The sequence below is a fragment of the Bufo bufo genome, chromosome 6, assembly GCF_905171765.1.
Source record: "Bufo bufo chromosome 6, aBufBuf1.1, whole genome shotgun sequence".
NCBI classification, from domain to species: domain Eukaryota; kingdom Metazoa; phylum Chordata; class Amphibia; order Anura; family Bufonidae; genus Bufo; species Bufo bufo.
Genome location: NC_053394.1, coordinates 192,268,423 through 192,293,496, shown reverse-complemented (window position 1 = coordinate 192,293,496; position 25,074 = coordinate 192,268,423). Strand labels below are relative to the sequence as shown.

At 43.6% G+C, this 25,074-nt stretch overlaps 1 protein-coding gene across 1 annotated transcript in view; it reads right to left on the bottom strand.

Annotated features, from left to right (window-relative positions):
* Positions 1–649: 649 nt before the first annotated feature.
* LOC121003976 (pepsin A-like) overlaps positions 650–25,074 on the bottom strand; it is a 49,987-nt gene continuing 25,562 nt past the window's right edge. Inside the window, exons 5-9 of the mRNA XM_040435970.1 lie at positions 2,288–2,487; positions 1,513–1,629; positions 1,254–1,398; positions 1,073–1,171; positions 650–944 (exon numbers count right to left, since the gene is read on the bottom strand). Coding sequence (XP_040291904.1) covers positions 795–944; positions 1,073–1,171; positions 1,254–1,398; positions 1,513–1,629; positions 2,288–2,487 — 711 coding nt within the window. The 3' untranslated portion in view covers positions 650–794. The remainder of the gene's footprint in view (positions 945–1,072; positions 1,172–1,253; positions 1,399–1,512; positions 1,630–2,287; positions 2,488–25,074) is intronic.

The following is a 25,074-nucleotide window of genomic DNA, read 5'->3' as shown; positions in this document are numbered from 1 at the left end:
CGAGATCTTCAAGCAAGATAGCGGCAACTGGCCCGTCGCGAGAAAATGGAGGCAGTAAGTTTGATTTTAATTTTTTTTATTGCTAATTTTAAACTCAAATGCCACAATCATGTATGAACGCAGCATCTGAGGGGTACAATGACAGAGGCGGCGCTATCGCAGCTCCCTGTCATTGCGACCGCTACCTCCAAAAAACGCGCTTCGTGACGAAGTAATTCGCCACAAAGCAAATTTTTGGCTGAAATTCGCTTATCTTTATTTATGACTTTTGATGCTATATAAGTCAAAGTTGTAATTAATTTGGTGTGGGTAAATGTGTAAGGCTTCTTTCACACTGGCGTTAGGATTGTCCGGCCTACTGGATCCATACTCCAAAGTTCGCACGAGTGTACTGCCAGAAATCTGGGTGGGAGTTGCGGCCGCAGCATGGCAAGCATGCCAAGAGGAGGCCAGATAAGAACCGCAGCACGTGGTTGCTGGAACAGCCTGCCAGACAATTACTAACGCCAGTGTAAAAGAAGCCTAAATAACTAGATGTTAATTCCAAGTAGCTATTCTACTCTCATGTTTTACATGTATATTAAGTAATTTGTTAACAAAAAGAGCTGAAAAGCATACATTGTTATTATGAACAAGCATTTTTATTAGTAGGTTATTTTGCTAAATATATGGTATTACATAATTTTGAACATTTTGAACATTAGAGGAGTGAAAATTAAACTTTCATAGCTGCAACACTATTCAAGCAACAGTTACTGTACGTTAGCCCAGGAGACTACATGGGGAGATATTACTTATGCAATTGGAGCCATTGCTACATAATTATTGGCCCTATCAAACACTACATAATATTCACGGATAAAAACGTCTCCCAGGATCCACAAATCCCCTGAGTTGGTTGGCAGATTCATGGCCTGGAATCCACTGGTGCAACCTTGCTCATCCTGTGAAATAACAAGGCATGTCAGAGCAAGCAGTTTCTTTTCAAAATAATGCAGCAACAACAGTTCATAATGTCTTCTATATGATGTATTTAATACATTGTATTAGAAAGGCAATTTGTTTAACGTACCTGACGCACATAGGCACTGGCTGGCAGTGGAAATTGTACACCATTGATGGTAAAAACAATAGTTGGCATGCTGCTGATGTTGTTGCAGTTGATAACATACTAAAAATAACAAAGAAATTTAAGTCCATGAGTTATATACTTCTCTGAGTTACTTGTCTGACATTATGTGAGAATTACACACCTGTCCATTTGAATCCTGATTTGCGCCAATGTAGTACTGAATGTTGGAAATGGGACTGGATGGACCAGCAAGAAGAGATGTACCAGTATCCACAATGGCTTGGCAAGAGCCACTACAAGCAATGACTTGTCCATTGATTGAAATGCTATTCACAAAAATACAAAGGTGTGTTTATTAAATAGTAAACTTTCTGTACCTGTATTTTAAGTGTCATACATTTGCAGAGATCATTATGCATGGTGGACAATTCTGCACTCACCTGTCAACTGTTATTTGCCAGTATGTTTCAGCAGTCAGAGGTACCCAAGTTAAACTGCCACTATAATATGAGGTATCAACTCCACCAAACAGCACAAAGCTGCCACTCTGTCCTTGACTAAAACAGAAAAATACAGCAAATATAGTAATTGCTGTTGTGATACAAATATATCTATATCATTTTATGTCTGAAAAATGCAGACATGTTACATAAATAATGCTCTTTTATGAACCTTTTTCTATTTTGCATAAATTACATGAGCCACAGTCTGTATGTTAAAGGGGTTGTCCAGCCGTTAATATTGAAGACCTATCTTGGCAATAGGTCATCAAAATTAACGACTGGACAACGCCTTTAAGTACAGCAAGTGCTGCCAATAAAATAAAAATGTAATTCCTTCATTATTCTGCCACTGTAAGCAAGTGCCTAATGGATGGCTGTGACTTATGGTACTAGTAGAGGCAGGCATGGAGATCAAACAAAGGCTGACAAGTAATGATGATAGTAGTATTCATTAGATGGCCTATTGTGAAAATATATGGGATGTCTTATTGACACTACTAAAAAGGGGAGTTTTGGTGATTAATGGAAGAAAGCCAGGTTGTGACCACTGGAGAAATGGTACAGGGTGTTGTAACAGGTGCAAGGCACTGCTATAAATACTGGAGGAATGAGAGTAGCCCTGCTCTGACTGTTGGGGATTGAGAAAACATGTTACATGTCATTTTGGCCTTCTCTGTAATTTAAGTAAGAAAAAATTAACTCTTGAACTTACGAGCTTAGATAGACAGAGAAGAGGTCTTGGGGAATTAGACCCTGGTTCCACATATTGTCAAAAACTGGAGTAGCTTGAGAAGATGCCAGACTTGGAAATGCGAGTCCCAAGATTCCATCAAATGGAGAATAGTACAGGAAGGAGCCAGGTTCAGTTTCACTCAAACCGAATATCTGATTTGTGACTTGTATGTTTCCAACCTAAAAAATAGGAGGATAAAACCGTAATGGGAAGCCCATATCTTTAATCCAAAATTTAGAAAAAAAGGTTACAGTGTGAAAAGATGGAGAAGGTAAATTTACCACTATTTGCAAAAGTATTCTCAGACAAACAAAACCTCACCTAATTTTTATTCATAAAATGAGTTATGCCATGACTGATGTGCAAAAAAGAAAATCAGAAATAATATAGTATATGATAATTTCTTTCTAACAAAGCTAGAACCAGTCCTGCACCTCAGAGAACCTTGCCATTTATACCTAAGATCTCCCCATTCATTGGCTGCAATTGCTCTACTAGATTCAGGCTGGCGGCTAGATTCAGACTGGGTGTATACTTTCTCAGGGGCAGTCCTTTCCATATCACAGCTCATGGGGTGTGTCCTTTCTGCTGCAGTTCTATCTCTGTAACTGTTACAGCTTCTAACAGTAAATAGGACTGGTGGCAGTTGAATAATGGAACTGGTCATATGGTGGATGTGCACATTAAACAGCAGAGGCTCCATTATAGTGAAGTAACTGGAGCATTTTTGTAATACAGAAAATGAGAGCATAATTTATTTTTCTTACTGAATTATATAAAAAAAAACATGTAATGTCGGCATAACCCCTTTAAAAGAAAAGGTTTCCTATCATTTATATATAAGCACCAGCTTTGCACACTCTTGGCATTCTCTTGATGAGCTTCAAGAGGTAGTCCCCTGAAATGGTCTTCCAACAGTCTAGAAGGAGTTCCCAGAGATGCTTAGCACTTGTTGGCCCTTTTGCCTGCCTTCACTCTGCGGTCCAGCTCACCCCAAACCATCTCGATTGGGTTCAGGTCCGGTGACTGTGGAGGCCAGGTCATCTGGCGCAGCACCCCATCACTCTCCTTCATGGTCAAATAGTCCTTACTTTCAAAGTTTTCCCAATTTTTCGGCTGACTGACTGACCTTCATTTCTTAAAGTAATGATGGCCACTCGTTTTTCTTTACTTAGCTACTTTTTTCTTGCCATAATACAAATTCTAACAGTCTATTCAGTAGGACTATCAGCTGTGTATCCACCTGACTTCTCCTTACTGCAACTGATGGTCCCAACCCCATTTATAAGGCAAGAAATCCCACTTATTAAACCTGACAGGGCACACCTGTGAAGTGAAAGCCATTTCAGGGGACTACCTCTTGAAGCTCATCAAGAGAATGCCAAGAGTGTGCAAAGCAGTAATCAAAGCAAAAGGTCGCTACTTTGAAGAACCTAGAATATGACATATTTTCAGTTGTTTCACACTTGTTTGTTATGTATATAATTCCACATGTGTTAATTCATCGTTTTGATGCCTTCATAGTCATGAAAATAAAGAAAACTCTTTGAATGAGAAGGTGTGTCCAAACTTTTGGTCTGTACTGTATATATATCAAATACAAAATGGTGCCCAAAAACCATTCTAGCAAAATCTGCCTCCAAAAAACATATGGCGCTTATTTCCTTCTGACTACTGCCATGTGCCCCTAAACTGAAGAATCAAAGTAATGTATATTAAGGTTTATTTTTCTGTTAACATATAACAAAGTTAACATAAAAATGTTGACACCTCTATTTTCCTTTAATTCTTTTGGAACACCTTAAGGGTTAACAAAGTTTGTAACATCAGTTTTCAATAATTTTAGGGGTGTAATTTCTATAATGGTGTAATTAATGGGTGGTTTCCATTACGTAAGCCCCTCAAAATTACTTTATGACTGAATTGGTGCTTAAAAAATTGTTTTGGAAATTTTATTGAAAAATTGCTTCTAAAATTGCCTTGAGGCTTGAGAAAGGCTCTAGATCAGAGCCGAAACATTGCATCACATGGGTGAATAAAGAAAAACCTTTGTTCGTTTTTCTATTTATATACCAAGGGCGCCGATAAAAAGGTTCAGAAAAAATCTCCATTTTTATCTTCAATACTTTATCTATCTTGCCACACCTGGGGCAGAGTAAAGGAACCTTGGCAGCAGTACAGGAACCCGCATGCTGGACGGGAGAATACTGGCAAAAGCATCATACAGTTGTTGTGGCTCTACACAACAACACATGGTAAGCGCTTCTTGTATAAAGTGCACTCAGACTGTAATACAGCCACAAACACACGGCGCGGCCTCCTGTCTCCTTTGTCTTTTTTCCTTTAACATAGTCAAGTAGACATATGATGGAAAATTTTAATGAATAACTATTTTGTGAGGTATCACTATCTGCCATGAAAGTAGAGAAATTCATATTTAGAAATCAGCATATTTGCGGATTTTTTTTATAAGTAAAAGTAAAACATATTGACTAAAATTTATCATTAACATCAAGTGTAATGTGTCATGATAAAACAATCACAGAATGACTTGGATAAGAAAAACAGTTCCAAAGTTATTACCACATAAAGTGACTCATGTCAAATCGGCCTGGGATTTAAAGGGCTTCTGTCAGCCCACTAAACCGTTTTTTTTTTTTTTTGCTTAATAATAACCCCTACACTGCGATTTATCCATACATAAGTAAAATAAGAATTTTGGTTTAGTAGAATTTGCTAAAACCCTATTTTTATAATATGTAAATTACCTTGCTACCAGCAAGTAGGGCGGCTACTTGCTGGTAGCAGCCGCATCCTCCGATGGTAATGACGCCCCCTCTGCTTGTTGATTGACAGGGCCAGCGGACGGGATCTTTCTCCGCTGGCCCTGCCTGTTTTCATTCAATATCTGGCGCCTGCGCCGCGGCCGTACCTATCTTCAATCGGCGCAGGCGCACTGAGAGGCGGCCACTCAATGCGCCTGCGCCGATGACGTCACATCTACACCCGGCGCAGGCGCATTGAGGATGAAGCGGCCGAGTGAGTGGCCGCCTCTCAGTGCGCCTGCGTCGATTGAAGATAGGTACGGCCGCTGCGCAGGCGCCAGATATTGAATGAAAACAGGCAGGGCCAGCGGAGAAAGATCCCGTCCGCTGGCCCTGTCAATCAACAAGCAGAGGGGGCGTCATTACCATCGGAGGATGCGGCTGCTACCAGCAAGTAGCCGCCCTACTTGCTGGTAGCAAGGTAATTTACATATTATAAAAATAGGGTTTTAGCAAATTCTACTGAACCAAAATTCTTATTTTACTTATGTATGGATAAATCGCAGTGTAGGGGTTATTATTAAGCAAAAAAAAAAAAAACGGTTTAGTGGGCTGACAGAAGCCCTTTAAGGTGAAACGTGGCTCGGTACTAAAGGGGTTAAAATGTCCAGACAACATATAAGACAATTTAATAACACATACAAAAGCGCCACTCAGATGAGCTACCAATAATGGCAACACTGCTCTACAGAGAATCCAAGGTGCTTTTCTATTACAGAGAAAAGTTGTGTTGAGTTCTAGTGTACATTAAAAAAAACAATCTTACTAGTGTTGATCGAGCACCAAAGTGTTCGGGTGCTCAGGTCAAACACCTCAGGATGCTCAGGTGCTCTACAGAGCACCTGAGCACAATGGAAGTCAATGGGAGAGCCCGAGCATTAAACCAGGCACCCCCTGCTCTGAAGAGGGGAGGGTGTCTGGTTCATAGGAAAAAGTCAGAAATTGATGGAAACACCACTGAAGTGGTTTGGGAACAGCATGGGGACGATGTCTGGATGCATCTTGGACTCCCAGGTCGCTGCTGGGAACGATGTTGTCCGAGTAGTACACCACTTTTACAGACTGACAATAATACACACAAAATCGAAGATAAAATCGATTTTAGAGGAAAAATTGTTAGGAAACATTCTTTCCTGTATATTTACTTGTATATAAAGTGCAAGTGCTGCCAAAAATTACAAGGAAGAGGCACTCCGATACAACCTGTATATCACATAAAGGAGGGCATCATTCACATTGTGGTGCAATTGTTCAGGTAGTGGGACTCCTACACTCATAAAGCCTATGCACTAAGTGAAAGGGCTGCCAAAAATTACAAGGAACCGGTACTCCAGTACACCCTTTATTACACATAAAAGAGGGCATTATACACACCCTTGAAAAATTATGATTGATGACCTGCTGGTGACCCTCAAAAACATTAGGAGCAAGGGCCTGCTGGTGACCCTCTAAAACATTAGGGGCAAGGGCCTGCTGCTGATCTGACCATCTAAAACATTAGGGGTGAGGGTCTGCTACTGAGCTGACCATCTAAAACATTAGGGGCGAGTGTTTGCTGCTGATCTGAGCATCGAGTGCCTGCTGCTGAGCTGACAATTGAAAAAATTATGGGCGAGAGCCTGCTGGTGAGCTGACCCTGTAAAACATTATGGTTGAGGGCCTGATGGTGAGCTGACCCTCTCAAACATTATATGTGAGGGCCTGCAGGTGAGCTGACCCTTTAAAAGATTGTAGGTGAGGGCCTGCTGGCAAGCTGACCCTCTAAAACATTACATGCGAGGGCCTGCAGGTGAGCTGACCCTCTAAAAGATTGTAGGTGAGGGCCTGTAGGTGAGCTGACCCTCTCAAACATTATATGTGAGGGCCTGCAGGTGAGCTGACCCTCTAAAAGATTGTAGGTGAGGGCCTGCTGGCAAGCTGACCCTCTAAAACATTACATGCGAGGGCCTGCAGGTGAGCTGACCCTCTAAAAGATTGTAGGTGAGGGCCTGTAGGTGAGCTGACCCTCTAAAACATTACATGCAAGGGCCTGCAGATGAGCTGACCCTCTAAAAGATTATAGGTGAGGGCCTGCTGGTGAGCTGACTCTCTAAAACATTACATGCAAGGGCCTGCAGATGAGCTGACCCTCTAAGAGATTGTAGGTGAGGGCCTGCTGGTGAGCTGACCCTCTAACACATTATATGCGAGTGCCTGGAGGTGAGCTGACCCTCTACAACATTAGGAGCGAGGGAAGACTAATAAGCATGTTGATATGATGGAAGAGGAGGAGGGGGTGGACGAGAAAAGGAAGATTGAACCATATACGCTTTTTTTGTGGTGGAAGGGGTGCATAGGAATACAGTGTATTCAGTACATTATAAAAAACACATTTAAAGTGCCATTATGTTCAGCCGCTTTCCTATGGTGGAGTCGAGAAGTCTGGGGCAATCCAGGTCATGTTCATTTTTATAAGAGTCATTTTCAGTTGACAGGCGGATGCGCTTATCAGTTATTATGCCCCCAGCAGCACTAAATACCCGCTCTGACAAAACTCTGGTGGCAGGGCAGGCCAGCACCTCCAGGGCATAGAACGCCAGTTCATGCCACGTGTCCATTATGTTCAGCCGCTTTCCTATGGTGGAGTCGAGAAGTCTGGGGCAATCCAGGTCATGTTCATTTTTATAAGAGTCATTTTCAGTTGACAGGCGGATGCGCTTAGCAGTTATTATGCCCCCAGCAGCACTAAATACCCGCTTTGACAAAACTCTGGTGGCAGGGCAGGCCAGCACCTCCAGGGCATAAAACACATTTATATGCGAGTAGTTGTAAGGCACAGAGGGATCATTGAGGACGCTGACACGGTCTGCTATGCACTGCTTCACCATCTTCCAAAACGTTTTCCTTCTTGTGACACTAGGCTGGTGTAGTATTGCCTTGCCTCTGTTGGAACTGCTGTGTGTTCCCCTCGTCTCCCCTACTTGGTTGGCCAAGGAACTACGTACTCTGCAGCCAGCGTTGTCAGCTGGAAATTTTTGGAACAATTTTTCCACAAGGACCTTCTGGTATTGCACCATTTTGCTCATCCTTTCCACCACAGGAATGAGAGATGAGATGTTCTCTAGCGGGGGTCGAGAAGGGTGAACAACCAGTAATCGGTGTTGTCCAAAATGCGCAAAACGCATGGGTCACGGGAAAGGCAGCCTAATATAAAGTCAGCCATGTGTGCCAGAGTCCCAACAGGCAAGACTTCGCTGTCATCATCAGGAGGATGACTCTCAATCTCCTCATCCTCCTCCTCCTCTTCTGCCCATCCACGCTGAAAAGATGGAATTAAACTTCCATGGGTACTTCCCTCTGTAGCGGAGGCAACCGTCTCCTGCTCCTCCTCATCATCATCCAATTTGCGCTGAGAAGACGAACTGAGGGTGGTCTTGCTATTACCCTGTGTAATGTCTCCCCCCATTTCTACCTCTTCCACATGGAAAGCGTCGGCCTTAATTGTGAGCAGTGAACGTTTGAGTAGACACAGAAGTGGGATGGTGATGCTGATAATAGCATTTTCGCCACTCACCATCTGTGTTGATTCCTCAAAGTTTCTTAATGCCTCACAGAGGTCAGACATCCCTGCCCACTCCTCACTTGTGAAGAGCAGTAGCTGACTGGAAAGGCAATGACCATGTTGCAGCTGGTATTCAACTACTGTCCTCTGCTGCTCACAAAGCCTGGCCAACATGTGGAACGTGGAGTTCCAGAGCGTGCTCACGTTGCACAACAGTCGGTGAGCTGGCAATTGTAAGCGCTGCTGCAGCGTTAACAAACCAGCGGAAGCTGTTGATGACTTGTGGAAATTGGCACACACGCGGTGCACCTTCACCAGTAGCTGAGGCAAATTGGGGTAGGTTTTGAGAAACCGCTGAACCACTAAGTTGAAGACGTGGGCTAGGCATGGGATGTGTGTAAGCTTCCCGAGCTCCAAAGCCGCCACCATGTTACGCCCATTATCAGACACAACCATGCCTGGTTCTAGGTTGAGTGGCGAGAGCCACAGCATAGTCTGGTCTCTTATCCCCTGCCACAGCTCTGCGGCGGTGTGCTGTTTGTCACCTAAGCAGATCAGCTTAAGCACGGCTTGTTGACGCTTCCCCACTGCAATGCTACACTGCTTCTAGCTACCGACTGATGGCTGACTGGTGCTGCAGGAGGATAATTCTGAGGTGGAAGTGGAGGAGGAGGCGGAGGAGGATGAGAAGTGGGGGTTGGAGCCACTAACGTGGGTAGTGGCGGAAACCCTGTGTGGAGAAACTAACCTCGCCACTGGGTTTTGGAGGGGCCTGTTTGCCAGCCTTTTGCCTCAGTATTATGGCCCATATACTAACTTTGAAGGAGAAGACAGATTGGCCGCACAGCCTAAATCTGTGGAACTGTTTTGGGCAGGAAAGCCATGCTTGCGGTCGGCCAAATGTGACTTCCATGGAATTTGGGAACCCCTGTTCGGATCTGGGTGATTTTTGGATATGTTGTTCACCCAGATCAGAGCTATCCGTGGATGTATAAATTATGGGAATATGTGGGGTTTTGAGGTGTTTTCTGTGTTTTAGGGAAAAATATGTGTTTTCTGCCTGTGAGTGATTAAGTTAGCCCATTATGTTTGGTAATTGTATCACAGGCAGAGCTCATTGTGTTTTGGTAATTGTATTTTGTTGATTGCGTCAAATACAATGCATATTCTGTTATTGAGTGCGTCACAGGCAATGCCATTGTGTTTGTTAATTGCGTCACAGACAATGCCATTGTGTTTGTTTATTGCATCACAGGCAATGCCATTGTGTTTGTTGAATGTATAGTTTTTGTGTTTAAACTGTAAAACTGTAAAGTATTGGCTGCTATGTTATGTCCTCAGTTCTCAACCAGGTCCACGGGGGTGGTACCCTTGTTGGAAAATGTGTATATAAGTCAATGCTTGTGTGTTCAATAAAGAGACCAGCTTTACCCCTTCATGAATTTTTGGCTCATGTTTGGGGGATGGGATAACTACACTCTTGGGATTGCTATATCACAATACTCCCCTGAGTATAAGCTCTTGTAAGAGCTTGTTCATGGTTCCTGCTCTCTGAATTTAGGAGAGGTTCACCCACTGGAAGCTGAAGCCCGGTCTTGGGTCCAGCGTGGGTGGAGGACGGTGAGACCCCAACCAAGCTGCGGCGGTTCGTGGGGTCTGTGGTGGTTATGGTGTCAAGTTGAGTGCTTGGAGCCCTCGGGAAGCACTAGGAGCACCCATCAAGGGAGGTACCCAGTCGGGGTGCCAGGAGATCCGTTACACCCTGATGGAATTAGGGACCGAAATCCTTGGCGTCTGTAGCACCTGTACCATCCTAGGGTACGACTCGCTCCCGGCCGCCACAACGTTCACCCAGTGTGCCGTCAGGGAAATGTAGCGTCCCTGGCCACAAGCACTTGTCAATGTGTCAGTGGTTAAGTGGACCTTCCCAGTAACTGCGTTGGTCAGGGCACGTTTGATGTTACGGGACACATGCTAGTGTAAGGCTTGCATGGCACATCGTGAAACATAGTGGCAGCTGGGGAGCTGGGGACTGCGTAATGAGGGACGGCCGCCGACATCAGGCTGCGGAAGGCCTCAGTGTTCACAAGCCCAAATGGCAATATTTCCAGGGCCAGTAATTTGGAAAGTTGAGCATTTAGTGCTATGGCCTGTGGGTGGGTGGCTGGGTATTTGCGCTTGCGTTCAAATGCCTGGGGTAAGGACATTTGTACACTGCGCTGGGACACGGAAGTGGATGTGGTCGCTGATGGTGCTTGCAAAGGTATCCGGGCCTGCGCCTTCACCAGGGGATTGGCCAGCACGTAACACAAAGGAAGAGGAGGCAGTGGTGTGACCCGCAGACACAGATTGTGGACCCAGGCATTCGGCCCACCTATTACGGTGCTTTGATGCCATGTGGCGGATCATGCTGGTGGTGGTGAGGTTGCTAGTGTTCACGCCCCTGCTCATTTTTGTATGGAACATGTTGCAAATTACAATTCTTTTGTCGTCCGCACTTTCCTCAAAAAAGCGCCAGACTGCAGAACATCTACCCCTTGGCAAGGGAGATTTGTGCTCCGGGGAACAGTTGCGGGCCTGTTTGGTGTGGCCCGCATTCTCCCTTTTGCCACCCCACTGCCTCTTCCAGCCTGTTGCGGTGCTGCTTAAGCCTCCCCCTCTGTACTGCTGTCCTCGCTCGGCTTACCACCTTCCCAGGTTAGGTCAGTGACTTCATCGTCCACCACCTCCTCTTCCACTTCCTCACTCTGCTCATCCTCCTGACTTGTTGACCTAACAACAACTGCAGTTATTGACAACTGTGTCTTATCCTCATCATTAACCTCTTGAGACACTAATTGCCGTTCACTTATTGGCAACTGTGTCTCATCATCATCATCAACCTCGTGAAACGCTAATTGCCATTACCCACCGTCATCTTCTTCTGACTGTGGATGCTCAAGAGTTTGGGCATCAGGGCACAAGATCTCATGTCCCTCTTCAAGCGGGCTTGTAAAGAGGCCCAAATTAAGGAATGGCGCTGAAAAGTGCTCCTCTGAATATCCGAGTGTTGTATCACTTAGTTGCCAAGACTCTCCATGGTGGGAGGAAGGAGGATCAGGGTGAGGATTGTGTTGACCAGACTCTTGGCTACTGAGACTGGACTTGGTGGAAGACAGGGTGGTGCTTAACCGACTGGCAGCATTATCTGCTGCAATCCAACCGACTACCTTGTCGCACTGGTCTGACTTCGAGAGCATTGTCTTGCGCCACCCTGCAAACTGTAACATGAAGCTAGGTATCGTGGATGATTGTTTTTCTTGTGCTCTGGCAGCAGACACAGTTTCAACACGCCCAGGGCCACGACCTCTGCGTGCACCATCAGCATCACGGCCACTTCCCCATCCCTCACTGCTCGCCTGCTTCATATTAAATGTTATATATGCTTGAAAGTATGTCACACATACAGTAGCGTAGGATTTGTAAGTGTATGCGCAAAAAAAAAAGTAAAGGTATTTGGGATGTGGAAACGTCACACAGGAGAAATACCACAGAAAATGTCGCTAATATCAGCAGTGGCTAATATAAAATTACAGGGAATGCCACAGGTATTTTGGATGTGGTAACGTTACACAGGAGAAATACCACAGAAAATGTCGCTAATGTCAGCAGTGAATAATATAAAATTTCAGGGAATGTCACGGGTATTTTGGATGTGGAAACGTTACACAGGAGAAATACCACAGAAAATGTCGCTGATGTCAGCAGCGGCTAATATAAAATAACAGGGAAGGTCACAGATATTTTGGAAGTGAAAACGTTACACAGGAGATGTACCCCAGGTAATGTTACTGTCCTCAGTGGACGCCGTCTACGGAAAAAGTACACTGGATGTCAGTGATATTTTTGGGATGTGCACACGTTACACAGGAGATGTAGCGCATCTAATGTCACTGTCCGCAGCGGACACCGTCTACGGAAAAAGTACACTGGATGTCACTGATATTTTTCCTTACATAGGAAAAATACCACAGATAATGTCGCTGATGTCAGCAGCGGCTAATATAAAATTACAGGGAAAGTCACTGGTATTTTGGATGTGGAAACGTTACACAGGAGAAATACCGCAGAAAATGTCGCTGATGTCAGCAGCGGCTATTATAAAATTACAGGGAATGTCACAGGTATTTGGGATGTGAAAACGTTACACAGGAGATGTACCCCAGGTAATGTCACTGTCCGCAGCAGACACCGTCTACTGAAAAAGTACACTAGATGTCGATGATATTTTTGGGATGCGCACACGTTACATAGGAGATGTAGCACAGATAATGTCGCTGTCTGCAGCTGCCTAACTATTGCACGCTACTCAGCGCAGGATGCGCTAAACATAGATATTTCTGCCACACACAATATCCTTAAAAGGACTTTTGGGTCTGTAAAGTTTTAGCAATTTAGCGCAGGTTGTTCTAAAAATATATATTGCTGCTGCCACACACAACAATAGTCCTTAAAAGGACTTTTGGGTCTCTGACTAGTTTTTCTACTGAAAAAAAATATATATTGCACTCCCTACACTATCTTTCCCTTCCTCAGCACAGCTCTCCCGTAATAACAATGAGCCGAACATGTGTCATCAGGTGCTATATAGCACCCAGTGACGCGTTCTGGCCAGCCAATCACTGTAATGCCAGTAACCAACATAGCTAGGAGACTCGAGCATTGCTCTCGAGCACATGCGGTATTCGGCCGAATACCGCCATGTGCCGAGCATCGAGATGCTCGAACCGAATTGGTGTTCGGCCGAGCATGCTCTATCAATACTAGATCTTACCAGTTCATAGACAATTCCAGTGAGATTGCCCTTGTTAAGGTTTGCAACATACTCACATGGAGAACCAGTGTAGGGCTGCAAGGAATTTTCAAGGTAAGTTACACCACATTACTGGACCCTATCTCCTGGATCTGTTCCATGACTTTCTTGATCTATGATCTGGTAAGATCGCTTTTATTTATGTGCACCTTGGATTCCCCGTAGAGCAGTGTTGCTGTTATTGGTAGCTCACTTTTGTGGCACTTTTGTATGTATTTTTAAATAGCCTTATATGTTGTCTGGACATTTTAAATGATGTTAAATTATAATATTGTTCTTTTACATGAGTTCTCTCTCTCTCTCTCTCTGGTTTTAAATGGTAAGTACTGGTAACCATCACTAATAAATCAAAACCACCAAAGTACATTCACCAAAATATCAAATCTTCCTCATGCTATACTATATACAGTATGCAAAAATGCACACAATTGGCAAAAAAAACTACACATCAACAATATATTGGGAGAGGAACTCTTTTGTCTGCATTTAAAGGGGATCTCTGAGCTTTGGTGAAAAATCCTTCAGTGTGCTGACCAGAAAGAGGTCTGCTCAGTACTTATCTCTCCAAGCTACAGACAGCCTGGTATAGGGCAGAAAAAGCTGAATAGATTGATATATATTTTTATGGGGAAAAATTCAGTATATTTTGTAATTTCTACATTCATATTCCTGCTCATTCTGGTCTTTGAAGTCAGAGATAGCTGTCAATCACTGATCCTTGACTTTAAAGCCCAGAATAAGCAGGAATACACATGTATAAATGTTATAAAAGTTATACTGAATCTTTTCACATAAAACTATATATCCTTCTGCTCAGCTCCTCCTGTCTGCAGCTCAGACACCACGTTCAAAGTGACAGGTTCTCTTCAACACTAGGCTAGAATTCAACACAAGGATATTGTGCATTGTTTGCTTGTTTCTAGCAAGGTTGCCAATTACAGCAGCAAGGGGTTTAAATTTAGATTCATATTTATTATGTGTTTTTTTCTCTTACTCTTCAACCCCATTAAAACATGGGATCCATAACTATCCAGGTAGGAGGTCCTATAAACTAGTTGATTGGTGTTAGGAGTAGTGCTAAAGCTATGGTAGAGAAGGGAGAAGTGCATCTTGGATTTGATTGCGTAGAGCAACAGGAAGAGATACATATAGGATGTAAACAAAATGCTACTAAGTTCATGTCTTGTGCAATGCATGTGTAACAGAACCCCTGTTATTGCCTGGACGACAGACGGTAACCTGGTATAAACCCCCTGAATTCATTACTTTTATTTTATTGACTGTATCACAGGCAATGCCCATTGTGTTTGTTGATTGCGTCACAGGCAATGCACATTGTGTTTGCTGATTGTGTCACAGGCGATGCCCATTGTGTTTGTTGATTGTGTCACAGGCAATGCCCATTGTGTTTGTTGATTGCGTCACAGGCAATGCCCATTGTGTTTGTTAAATGTATAGTTTTGGAGTTACAGAAATGTGTTAAAAAGTATATTGTTTGCTAGGAAATAATTGAGCTGATACTACAAATAACTCAATTATCTCCCAAGCAGAAGGGAGGAATGTACAGTGATGAATGGGTGTGTTTAAACTGAAAAACTGTAAATGATTGGCTGCTATGTTTATGTCCACAGATCCCAACAAGGTCCACGTGGGTGGTAACCTTGTTGGAAAATGTGTATAAAAGGAAATGCTTGTGTGGTCATTATATCAGTCCTGCTTAACCACTATATGTAGCCTTGTCTCGTTATTGGAGGGTACCTGCTTCCAGCTTAATCACTAGCACTTTTAAGAGCTCTACGTCTCTCTCTCTACAAGGATACAGCGGCTGGGATATCTGGAATACTCTGTAGCACAGCCTGTTGCCGGGAAAAGGATGACTCCGACGGCATACACCCTGCTCACAATCTGGGTGGCCGTTACAGTATGGATACCTTGAACAGACGTTGACGGTGAGTACATTTGCACTTGATTCAAGCATGTTGCAGGTTTTTTTTACAAAAAGGATGTACTGTACACCGAATGCTACAAAGTGTATGTCCTGTGCAATGGGTGCATGCCTTGAACAGTCGTTGTGGGTGAATACATTTGCACTAGATGCAGGTACTGTATGTTGCAAATTTGAAGCCCAGGTTTTTGTTCTAGATGCATAGCTTTCAACACCCAGAACCATTGAAAACCTAGAGAATTTTAGACCTCACTATGCAGATACTGGCTGGGCCAGTGAAATGGAGGTGGGTGGAGGAAGGTAAAATCAGGACTCTGAGGCCAGTAGCAGTGAAAAAAAGGGGTAGGGGGAAAAGTGTCATGCAGGCTAGTCCTGAGATGGCACACCCTAGTAAGTATGACTGTTTGGCTGATATTAAGAATGTAAACATAGGACTAGCATCAAGGCAGCAAGGCATTGCTCCTAGCAACCTGAGGCAATTACTGCTGTAGGAAGGATGGAAGTGCAGCAAAGCTCAGGCAGATGCTGCTGGTAGGGGACTCAATTATTAGGCGGACAGATAGGGACATCTATCACCGAAAAACGTGAATGCTGAACTGGGTGTTTGGGTTCAGCATATTATGGATTGTATATATACAGTTGCAAGAAAAAGTATGTGAACCCTTTGGAATTATATGGATTTCTGCACAAATTAATCATAAAATATGATCTGATCTTCATCTAAGTCACAACAATAGACAATCACAGTCTGCTTAAACTAATAACACACAAAGAATTAAATGTTACCATGTTTTTATTGAACACACCATGTAAATATTCACAGTGCAGGTGGAAAAAGTATGTGAAGCCCTAGACTAATGACATCTCCAAGAGCTAATTGGAGTGAGGTGTCAGCCAACTGGAGTCCAATCAATGAGATGAGATTGGAGGTGTTGGTTACAGCTGCCCTGCCCTATCAAAAACACATACCAGTTCTGGGTTTGCTTTTCACAAGAAGCATTGACTGATGTGAATGATGCCTCGCACAAAAGAGCTCTCAGAAGACCTTCGATTAAGAATTGTTGACTTGCATAAAGCTGGAATGGGTTACAAAAGTAATTCCAAAAGCCTTGCTGTTCCTCAGTCCACGGTAAGACAAATTGTCTATAAATGGAGAAAGTTCAGCACTGCTGCTACTCTCCCTAGGAGTGGCCGTCCTGTAAAGATGACTGCAAGAGCACAGCGCAGACTGCTCAATGAGGTGAAGAAGAATCCTAGAGTGTCAGCTAAAGACTTACAAAAGTCTCTGGCATATGCTAGCATCCCTGTTAGCGAATCTACGATACGTAAAACACTAAACAAGAAGGGATTTCATGGGAGGATACCACAGAGGAAGCCACTGCTGTCCAAAAAAACATTGCTGCACGTTTACAGTTTGCACAAGAGCACCTGGATGTTCCACAGCAGTACTGGCAAAATATTCAGTGGACAGATGAAACCAAAGTTGAGTTGTTTGGAAGAAACACACAACACTATGTGTGGAGAAAAAGAGGCACAGCACACCAACATCAAAACCTCATCCTAACTGTGAAGTATGGTGGTGGTGCATCATGGTTTGGGGCTGCTTTGCTGCGTCAGGGCCTGGACGGATTGCTCATCGAAGGAAAAATGACATTTTGCAGGAGAACTTGAGGCCATCTGTCCACCAGCTGAAGCTCAACAGAAGATGGGTGTTGCAACAGGACAACGACCCAAAGCATAGAAGTAAATCAACAACAGAATGGCTTAAACAGAAGAAAATACACCTTCTGGAGTGGCCCAGTCAGAGTCCTGACCTCAACCCGATTGAGATGCTGTGGCATGACCTCAAGAAAGCGATTCACACCAGACATCCCAAGAATATTGCTGAACTGAAACAGTTCTGTAAAGAGGAATGGTCAAGAATTACTCCTGACCGTTGTGCACGTCTGATCTGCAACTTGGTTGAAGTTATTGCTGCCAAATGAAGTTCAACCAGTTATTAAATCCAAGGGTTCACATACTTTTTCCACCTGCACTGTGAATGTTTACATGGTGTGTTCAATAAAAACATGGTAACATTTAATTATTTGTGTGTTATTAGTTTAAGCAGACTGTGATTGTCTATTGTTGTGACTTAGATGAAGATCAGATCACATTTTATGACCAATTTGTGCAGAAATCCATATAATTCCAAAGGGTTCACATACTTTTTCTTGCAACTGTATGTATATATATATATATATATATATATATATTGTAGGGGTTTAGCTCTTCTCCGGGGGTGATTCACACAAATATCGTCGCCAGACACCAAGTTTCTGGTCCAAACATCACTTTATTTGGCTCCTCAGCAATCCAAACATAAATGGTACAAAATAAACACCTGCCCGGCTGGGCTCTAACTAAACATATAATATCCTGACTCACCTAAAGTCACAGTTCACACCCTGTGAACACATGCGGCTTTGTCAGCCAACGTCCCACAGCCTCCTGGCTGTACAGAGCACAGTACACCCACTGTCTCCAATTCAGTATTTCTTGTGGGGGATTGGGGCTCAGTAGTCTGCCTGACTATGGCCCTGCGACCCTCCCAGGTGTCGCTGCGTCCCCCAACTCCAGGCTATCTCCCAGCCTTGTGGTCCCTCAGCCTTGCCCAGCTGAGACCACACAGACAGAGCCTCCAGGCCTCTGTCCACAGGTAACACACTACCCCCTTTCTGACACTCTGGGAGGTGCCTTATGCCAGGCTGATTACCTCCAGCTTCTCTCACCTATGGTGGAACAGGGGTGTGGACCACACTATCCACCCCTTCCTTGCCTCTAACCTGAGTGAGACCTGTCACTGTCTCACAATATATATTGCTAGGTGGGTAAAAGCAGAAAAATGCTGTCCATTTTTAAAACGCAAATCTGGCTGCTGTATACTACAAAGAATAGGTCTATAGTCTCATAGTCACAAGTTCAATGCTACTAATCTCCGCCACAGAAACAATCAGAAACTCGTTGAAAAGGTAAGTACATACGGAGTAGTTCAGTTAATGTTGAGACTGCTAGGTGGGGCTGGAGAAGACATGGTACACCTTGGTACCAATGGAACAGGTTAGGGGGAGATGGAAGGTCTTTAAACATGATTATAGGGAACTAGGAGAGAAGCTCAAGTCTAGGACCTTCAAATAGCTTTTTCAGAAATACTACCAGTGCCACAAGCTTCACCAGATAGACAGCAGGAGCTTAGAAAGTTAAATAACTAGCTCAGAAGCAGGTGCAGGAAGGAAGGGTTTAGGTTCATGTAGAAATGGACTAACTTCCCTGTTGGTTACAGGCTCCACAGGAGGGATAGGCTGTATCTTAATGGGAGGGTGTAGCTGTGCTCAGGGGAAAAGAATGGTTAGACAGCTGGAGGAGCTTTTAAACTAGCATCTGGGGGCCATACCAATATGGGGGTATGGACAGTGGGCATTTTTTGTGTGCTTAGGTTAGTAAGGCAAGTAGGGAAGTGACTAAGAATAAGTGAACACCCATGAAAAAAGAGCTGATGGTAACATCAACCTTTTACAAACCAACAATAAAAACCAAAGTACCCAAACAATCTCAAGTATTCACATTCTGGGAACTAAATGTGGTAAAACACTGGGTAACACTAACATGGAAAAGGACTTAAGAATTTTAGTTGAGAATAAATTTAACTGTAGTAGACAGTGTCAATTAGCCTCTCAAGGGCAATAAGATAATTGGTTGCATCAAAAGGGACATAGATGCATGTGATGCAAACATAGTTCTGCCACTTTACAAACCAATAGTCTGACCGTACATGTAGTATTGTGTACAGTTCTTGGCTCCGGTGCACAAAAAAGACAAAAGCAGAGCTAAAAGAGGGTTCAGAGGAGGGCAATTAAAGTAATAAATGGAATGAGTCGACTACAGAAAGATCATCAAAATTGGGGTTAATTAACTTAGAAAAATAGGACTGAGGAGAGGTCTAATGACGATGTAGAAATATATCAGGGATCAGTACAGAGATCTCTCCCATTATCTATTTATACAAAGAACTATGACCGTGTCAGGGGGACATCCACTACGACTAGAGGAAGGAAGGTATTTACACAAACATAGAAGGAGATTCTTTACTGTAAGAGCAGTGAGACTATGGAACTCTCTGCCGGAGGAGGTGGTGATTGTGAACTCACTAGAAGAGTACAAGAGGGGCCTGAATGCATTTCTGAAGTGTAATAATATTACAGGTTATACCGTATTTTTCGCCCCATAAGATGCACCTAGGTTTTTGAGGAGGAAAATAAGAAAAAAAATATTTTTAACCAAATGGTGTGCTTTTGGTGGGTTTGAACTAATGGCGGTCTGTGCATGACACTATTATGGGGGCTCTGTGGATGATGCACTGTTATGGGGTGGGGGATTTGTGGATGGCACTGTTATGTGGGGGATCTAAGGATGGCACTGTTATGGGGGGAGCTGTGGATGGCACTGTTATGGGGGGATGGCATTATGATGGTGGGGTGGATCTGTGGATGACACTGCTATATGTGTCATCCACAGATCCCCCCATAACAGTCCCATCCACAGATCCCCCCATCATAATGCCATCCACAGCCCCCCCCCCCCATCATTATCCCATCCACAGATTCCTAGGGAGGGGCTGTAGTAGGCGGGGAGAGCGGCGGGGCAGTGCAGGCACTGTACTATGGCCCCGCCGCTCAGTATGTACTGTATTATACGTAGTGTTAATCATCATATCTAAACTGAATAATGATGCGCTCCCCCTGCTCCCCATGTGTACCGTACTTACCGGTACACATGTCACGCTCCTGTAGTAAGCACTAGCAGCTAGCAGGCAGGCCGGGCGGCCGTAACTCACTGAGGTCATGTGCCTGCTCCGCCTGCTTCATTCATAAAGTAGGCGGAGCAGGGACGTGACCTCGGTGAGTTACGGCCACCCGGCCTGCCTTCTACAGTATAATACAGTACATACTGAGCAGCGGGGCCAGAGTACAGTGCCTGCACTGCCCCGCCGCTCTCCCCGCCTACTACAGTCTCTTCTCCCTTCTCACTAATACATCGCAGTCTGCTATGCTGCAGCATCGCAGACTGCTATGTAAATTGCCAGCATTCGCCCCATAAGATGCAGGGGCACTTTCCCCCCACTTTTGGGGGAGGAAAAGTGCGTCTTATGGGGCAATAAATACGGTAGTTACTAGAATTCTGTAGAAGGGTTGTTGATCCTGGGAGTTATTCTGATTGCTTGATTGGAGTCACGAAGGATTTTTTTTAATCCTAAAATGAGGAAATATTGTCTTCCACCTCATGAGGGTTTTTTGTCTTCCTCTGATTAAGGACTTTGCAGGATAACAGGCTGAACTGAATGGACGTATGTCTTTTTTCAACCTTATAAACCATATCACATTAAATAGTAACTTTAAAATTTTATTTCCACAAATGTCAGAAGTATAACACACACGCTGGGGGAGTTGGAATCTATAGTACTATAGTTGGTGTGGCTGAGATATGACTGGACTCTTCACATGACTGGGATGTAATCATCAGGGTTTATACACTTTAAAGGGATTATGTCACCAAGTTTTGGGCTATAGAGCTGCGGACATGCACGGCTAGATCGCCGCTAGCATGTCCGCAATATACCTGTCCCATAAAGCTGTGTGCTTTTATTGTGCTTAAAAAATGATTTTATATATATGTAAATGAGTCTTGTATGTGTCCAAGGGGCTGTACTAACCTTCCTGGAGCCCAGCCACGCCCGCCTGTGAAGGAGCCCAGCACCGCCTATGTCCTCTGAATCTCCTCCTTTCATCAACGATAGATTGCCGTAATCTCGCGATGTGCGAGCTCGTGCATGCACAGTTCTTTCCCTGAGGCTGATGCCAAGCACAGGGAAGGAACACTATACCGGCACTGCGCATGCGCGAGCTCGCGCATCGCGAGATTACGGCAATCTATCGTTGATGAAAGGAGGAGATTCGGAGGACATAGGCAGTGCTGGACTCCTTCACAGGGGGCGTGGCTGGGCTCCAGGAAGGATAGTACAGCCCCTTGGACACATACAAGACTCATTTACATATATATAAAATCTTTTTTTAAGCACAATAAAAGCACACAGCTTTATGGGACAGGTATATTGCGGACATGCTAGCAGCGATCTAGCCGTGCATGTCCGCAGCTCTATAGCCCAAAACCTGGTGACAGAATCCCTTTAAGAAAGACATGGCCAATAGAAAAGGCGGTGACTTGTGCCAGTATATGAAAGTGAGTGTGATATGAAAGGGAATGAGAAAGGAGCAATTGTGGGTGAGGATGTTGAGGGTGTTGAAAACTTATGGGTGGAATTACTGTGCAAAGGGAAATAAACACTAATAAAATAATACTTGGTGTAATCTATAGACCCCCTAACATCCAGAGGAGATAGAAGTTCAGCTGTATGTATAACCAAACAAAGTGGGCTGAACCAGGGGGTACTATGGTCATAGTTAGAGATGAGCGTATTTCTCAAAAATTCAATTAGACCGGTTCACCAAATTTTTCAAAAAGATTTGATTCGACCTGAATTCATTTGTGCCGAATCGCGTTAAAAAAACAGCTATTTCCTGGCTGCAGAGAGACTGTATAGTGGTGTAGAACAATGTGCCTTGCAGTCACATGCATAGGGAGTCTGCTGTAATAGTGAAACAATACTGTGAGTCAGTATGACATGCAGATGACAGGCGTAGCTCTTAGAATCACTGCACACTTCACTTATTTGGGCAGTTATGGGGCCAAAACCAACCAAATAACTCAAGTGTGAACTCAGCCTTACAGGTCGATGTTAGCGCCAAGAAGAATCGCACTCCTTTTACACCCTCGTCAGTTGATTCCACATAGATGTCTACAGAACATGTCCTATTAAACGCTTATACAAGTTGAGCCCCCCGACAGAGTGGAGAGGGTGTCAGCAGTAAGTTTGTGTTGATGTCACTGATTATTTTGCCCTTCCTCTAATCCGTCAGAACAATAACCCCCAAAAAACGTTTCACAACGAATGCCTAATTCACGTAATTCAGTCCGTACAGCAAAAGGAAGTCTACAATCACCCATCAATTTTCCCAAAATAGTCTGTTTCACAAAAAAATTCCCCAACAAAGGGCTAATCGACATAATTCGTCCTGTACAGCAAAAGAAAGTCTACAATCACCCATCAATTTTCCCCAAAAAAAGCTGTTTCCCAAAAAATTCCCCAATGAAGGGCTATTCAATGTAATTCGGTCCGTACAGCAAAAGGAAGTCAACAATCACCCATCAATTTTCCCAAAATAGTCTGTTTCACAAAAAAAATCCCCGACAAAGGGCTGTTTCACAACGAATGCCTAATTCACGTAATTCAGTCCGTACAGCAAAAGGAAATCTACAATCACCCATCAAATTTCCCAAAATAGGCTGTTTTACAAAATAATTCCCCAACAAAGGGCTAATCGACGTAATTCGTTCTGTACAGCAAAAGGAAGTCAACAATTACCCATCAATTTTCACAAAAAAGGCTGTTTCACAAAAAAATTTCCCAGAGAATGGCTAATCGACGTTTTTCGGTCCGTACATCAAAAGGAAGTCTACAATCACCCATCAATTTTCCCAAAAAAGGCTGTTTCACAAAAAAATTTCACCACTGAATGACAATGTAAATTCACTGCAGAATGGCTAATAACACATACACTGCGTGCAGAATTATTAGGCAAATGAGTATTTTGACCACATCATCCTCTTTATGCATGTTGTCTTACTCCAAGCTGTATAGGCTCGAAAGCCTACTACCAATTAAGCATATTAGGTGATGTGCATCTCTGTAATGAGAAGGGGTGTGGTCTAATGACATTAACACCCTATATTAGGTGTGCATAATTATTAGGCAACTTCCTTTCCTTTGGCAAAATGGGTCAAAAGAAGGACTTGACAGGCTCAGAAAAGTCAAAAATAGTGAGATATCTTGCAGAGGGATGCAGCACTCTTAAAATTGCAAAGCTTCTGAAGCGTGATCATCGAACAATCAAGCGTTTCATTCAAAATAGTCAACAGGGTCGCAAGAAGCGTGTGGAAAAACCAAGGCGCAAAATAACTGTCTATGAACTGAGAAAAGTCAAGCGTGCAGCTGCCAAGATGCCACTTGCCACCAGTTTGGCCATATTTCAGAGCTGCAACATCACTGGAGTGCCCAAAAGCACAAGGTGTGCAATACTCAGAGACATGGCCAAGGTAAGAAAGGCTGAAAGACGACCACCACTGAACAAGACACACAAGCTGAAACGTCAAGACTGGGCCAAGAAATATCTCAAGACTGATTTTTCTAAGGTTTTATGGACTGATGAAATGAGAGTGAGTCTTGATGGGCCAGATGGATGGGCCCGTGGCTGGATTGGTAAAGGGCAGAGAGCTCCAGTCCGACTCAGACGCCAGCAAGGTGGAGGTGGAGTACTGGTTTGGGCTGATATCATCAAAGATGAGCTTGTGGGGCCTTTTCGGGTTGAGGATGGAGTCAAGCTCAACTCCCAGTCCTACTGCCAGTTTCTGGAAGACACCTTCTTCAAGCAGTGGTACAGGAAGAAGTCTGCATCCTTCAAGAAAAACATGATTTTCATGCAGGACAATGCTCCATCACACGCGTCCAAGTACTCCACACCGTGGCTGGCAAGAAAGGGTATAAAAGAAGAAAATCTAATGACATGGCCTCCTTGTTCACCTGATCTGAACCCCATTGAGAACCTGTGATCCATCATCAAATGTGAGATTTACAAGGAGGGAAAACAGTACACCTCTCTGAACAGTGTCTGGGAGGCTGTGGTTGCTGCTGCACGCAATGTTGATGGTGAACAGATCAAAACACTGACAGAATCCATGGATGGCAGGCTTTTGAGTGTCCTTGCAAAGAAAGGTGGCTATATTGGTCACTGATTTGTTTTTGTTTTGTTTTTGAATGTCAGAAATGTATATTTGTGAATGTTGAGATGTTATATTGGTTTCACTGGTAAAAATAAATAATTGAAATGGGTATATATTTGTTTTTTGTTAAGTTGCCTAATAATTATGCACAGTAATAGTCACCTGCACACACAGATATCCCCCTAAAATAGCTAAAACTAAAAACAAACTAAAAACTACTTCCAAAAATATTCAGCTTTGATATTAATGAGTTTTTTGGGTTCATTGAGAACATGGTTGTTGTTCAATAATAAAATTAATCCTCAAAAATACAACTTGCCTAATAATTCTGCACTCCCTGTACTTATTTTTGCTATTAATACAGCGCAACAATGTCTGTATGACAATGTAAGTAATGGCAGTATAACAATGTCGGTTCACTGCAGACCGGCTAATGAGACATATTCTTTTTCCTATTAATACACCCCAAAAAAAAATTTCTAACAATCACTATTCACCGCAGAACGGCTAATAGGACGTACGTATCTATCCTATTAATACACCCTGTAAATGGCTGTAGTACAATGGAACTTCACCGCTAAACGGCAAATATTTTTTTTCCCACTGTTACACACCAAAAAGGGTTGTAATTTTCTTACTTCACCACACAACGGCTAATAATCCCTTTTT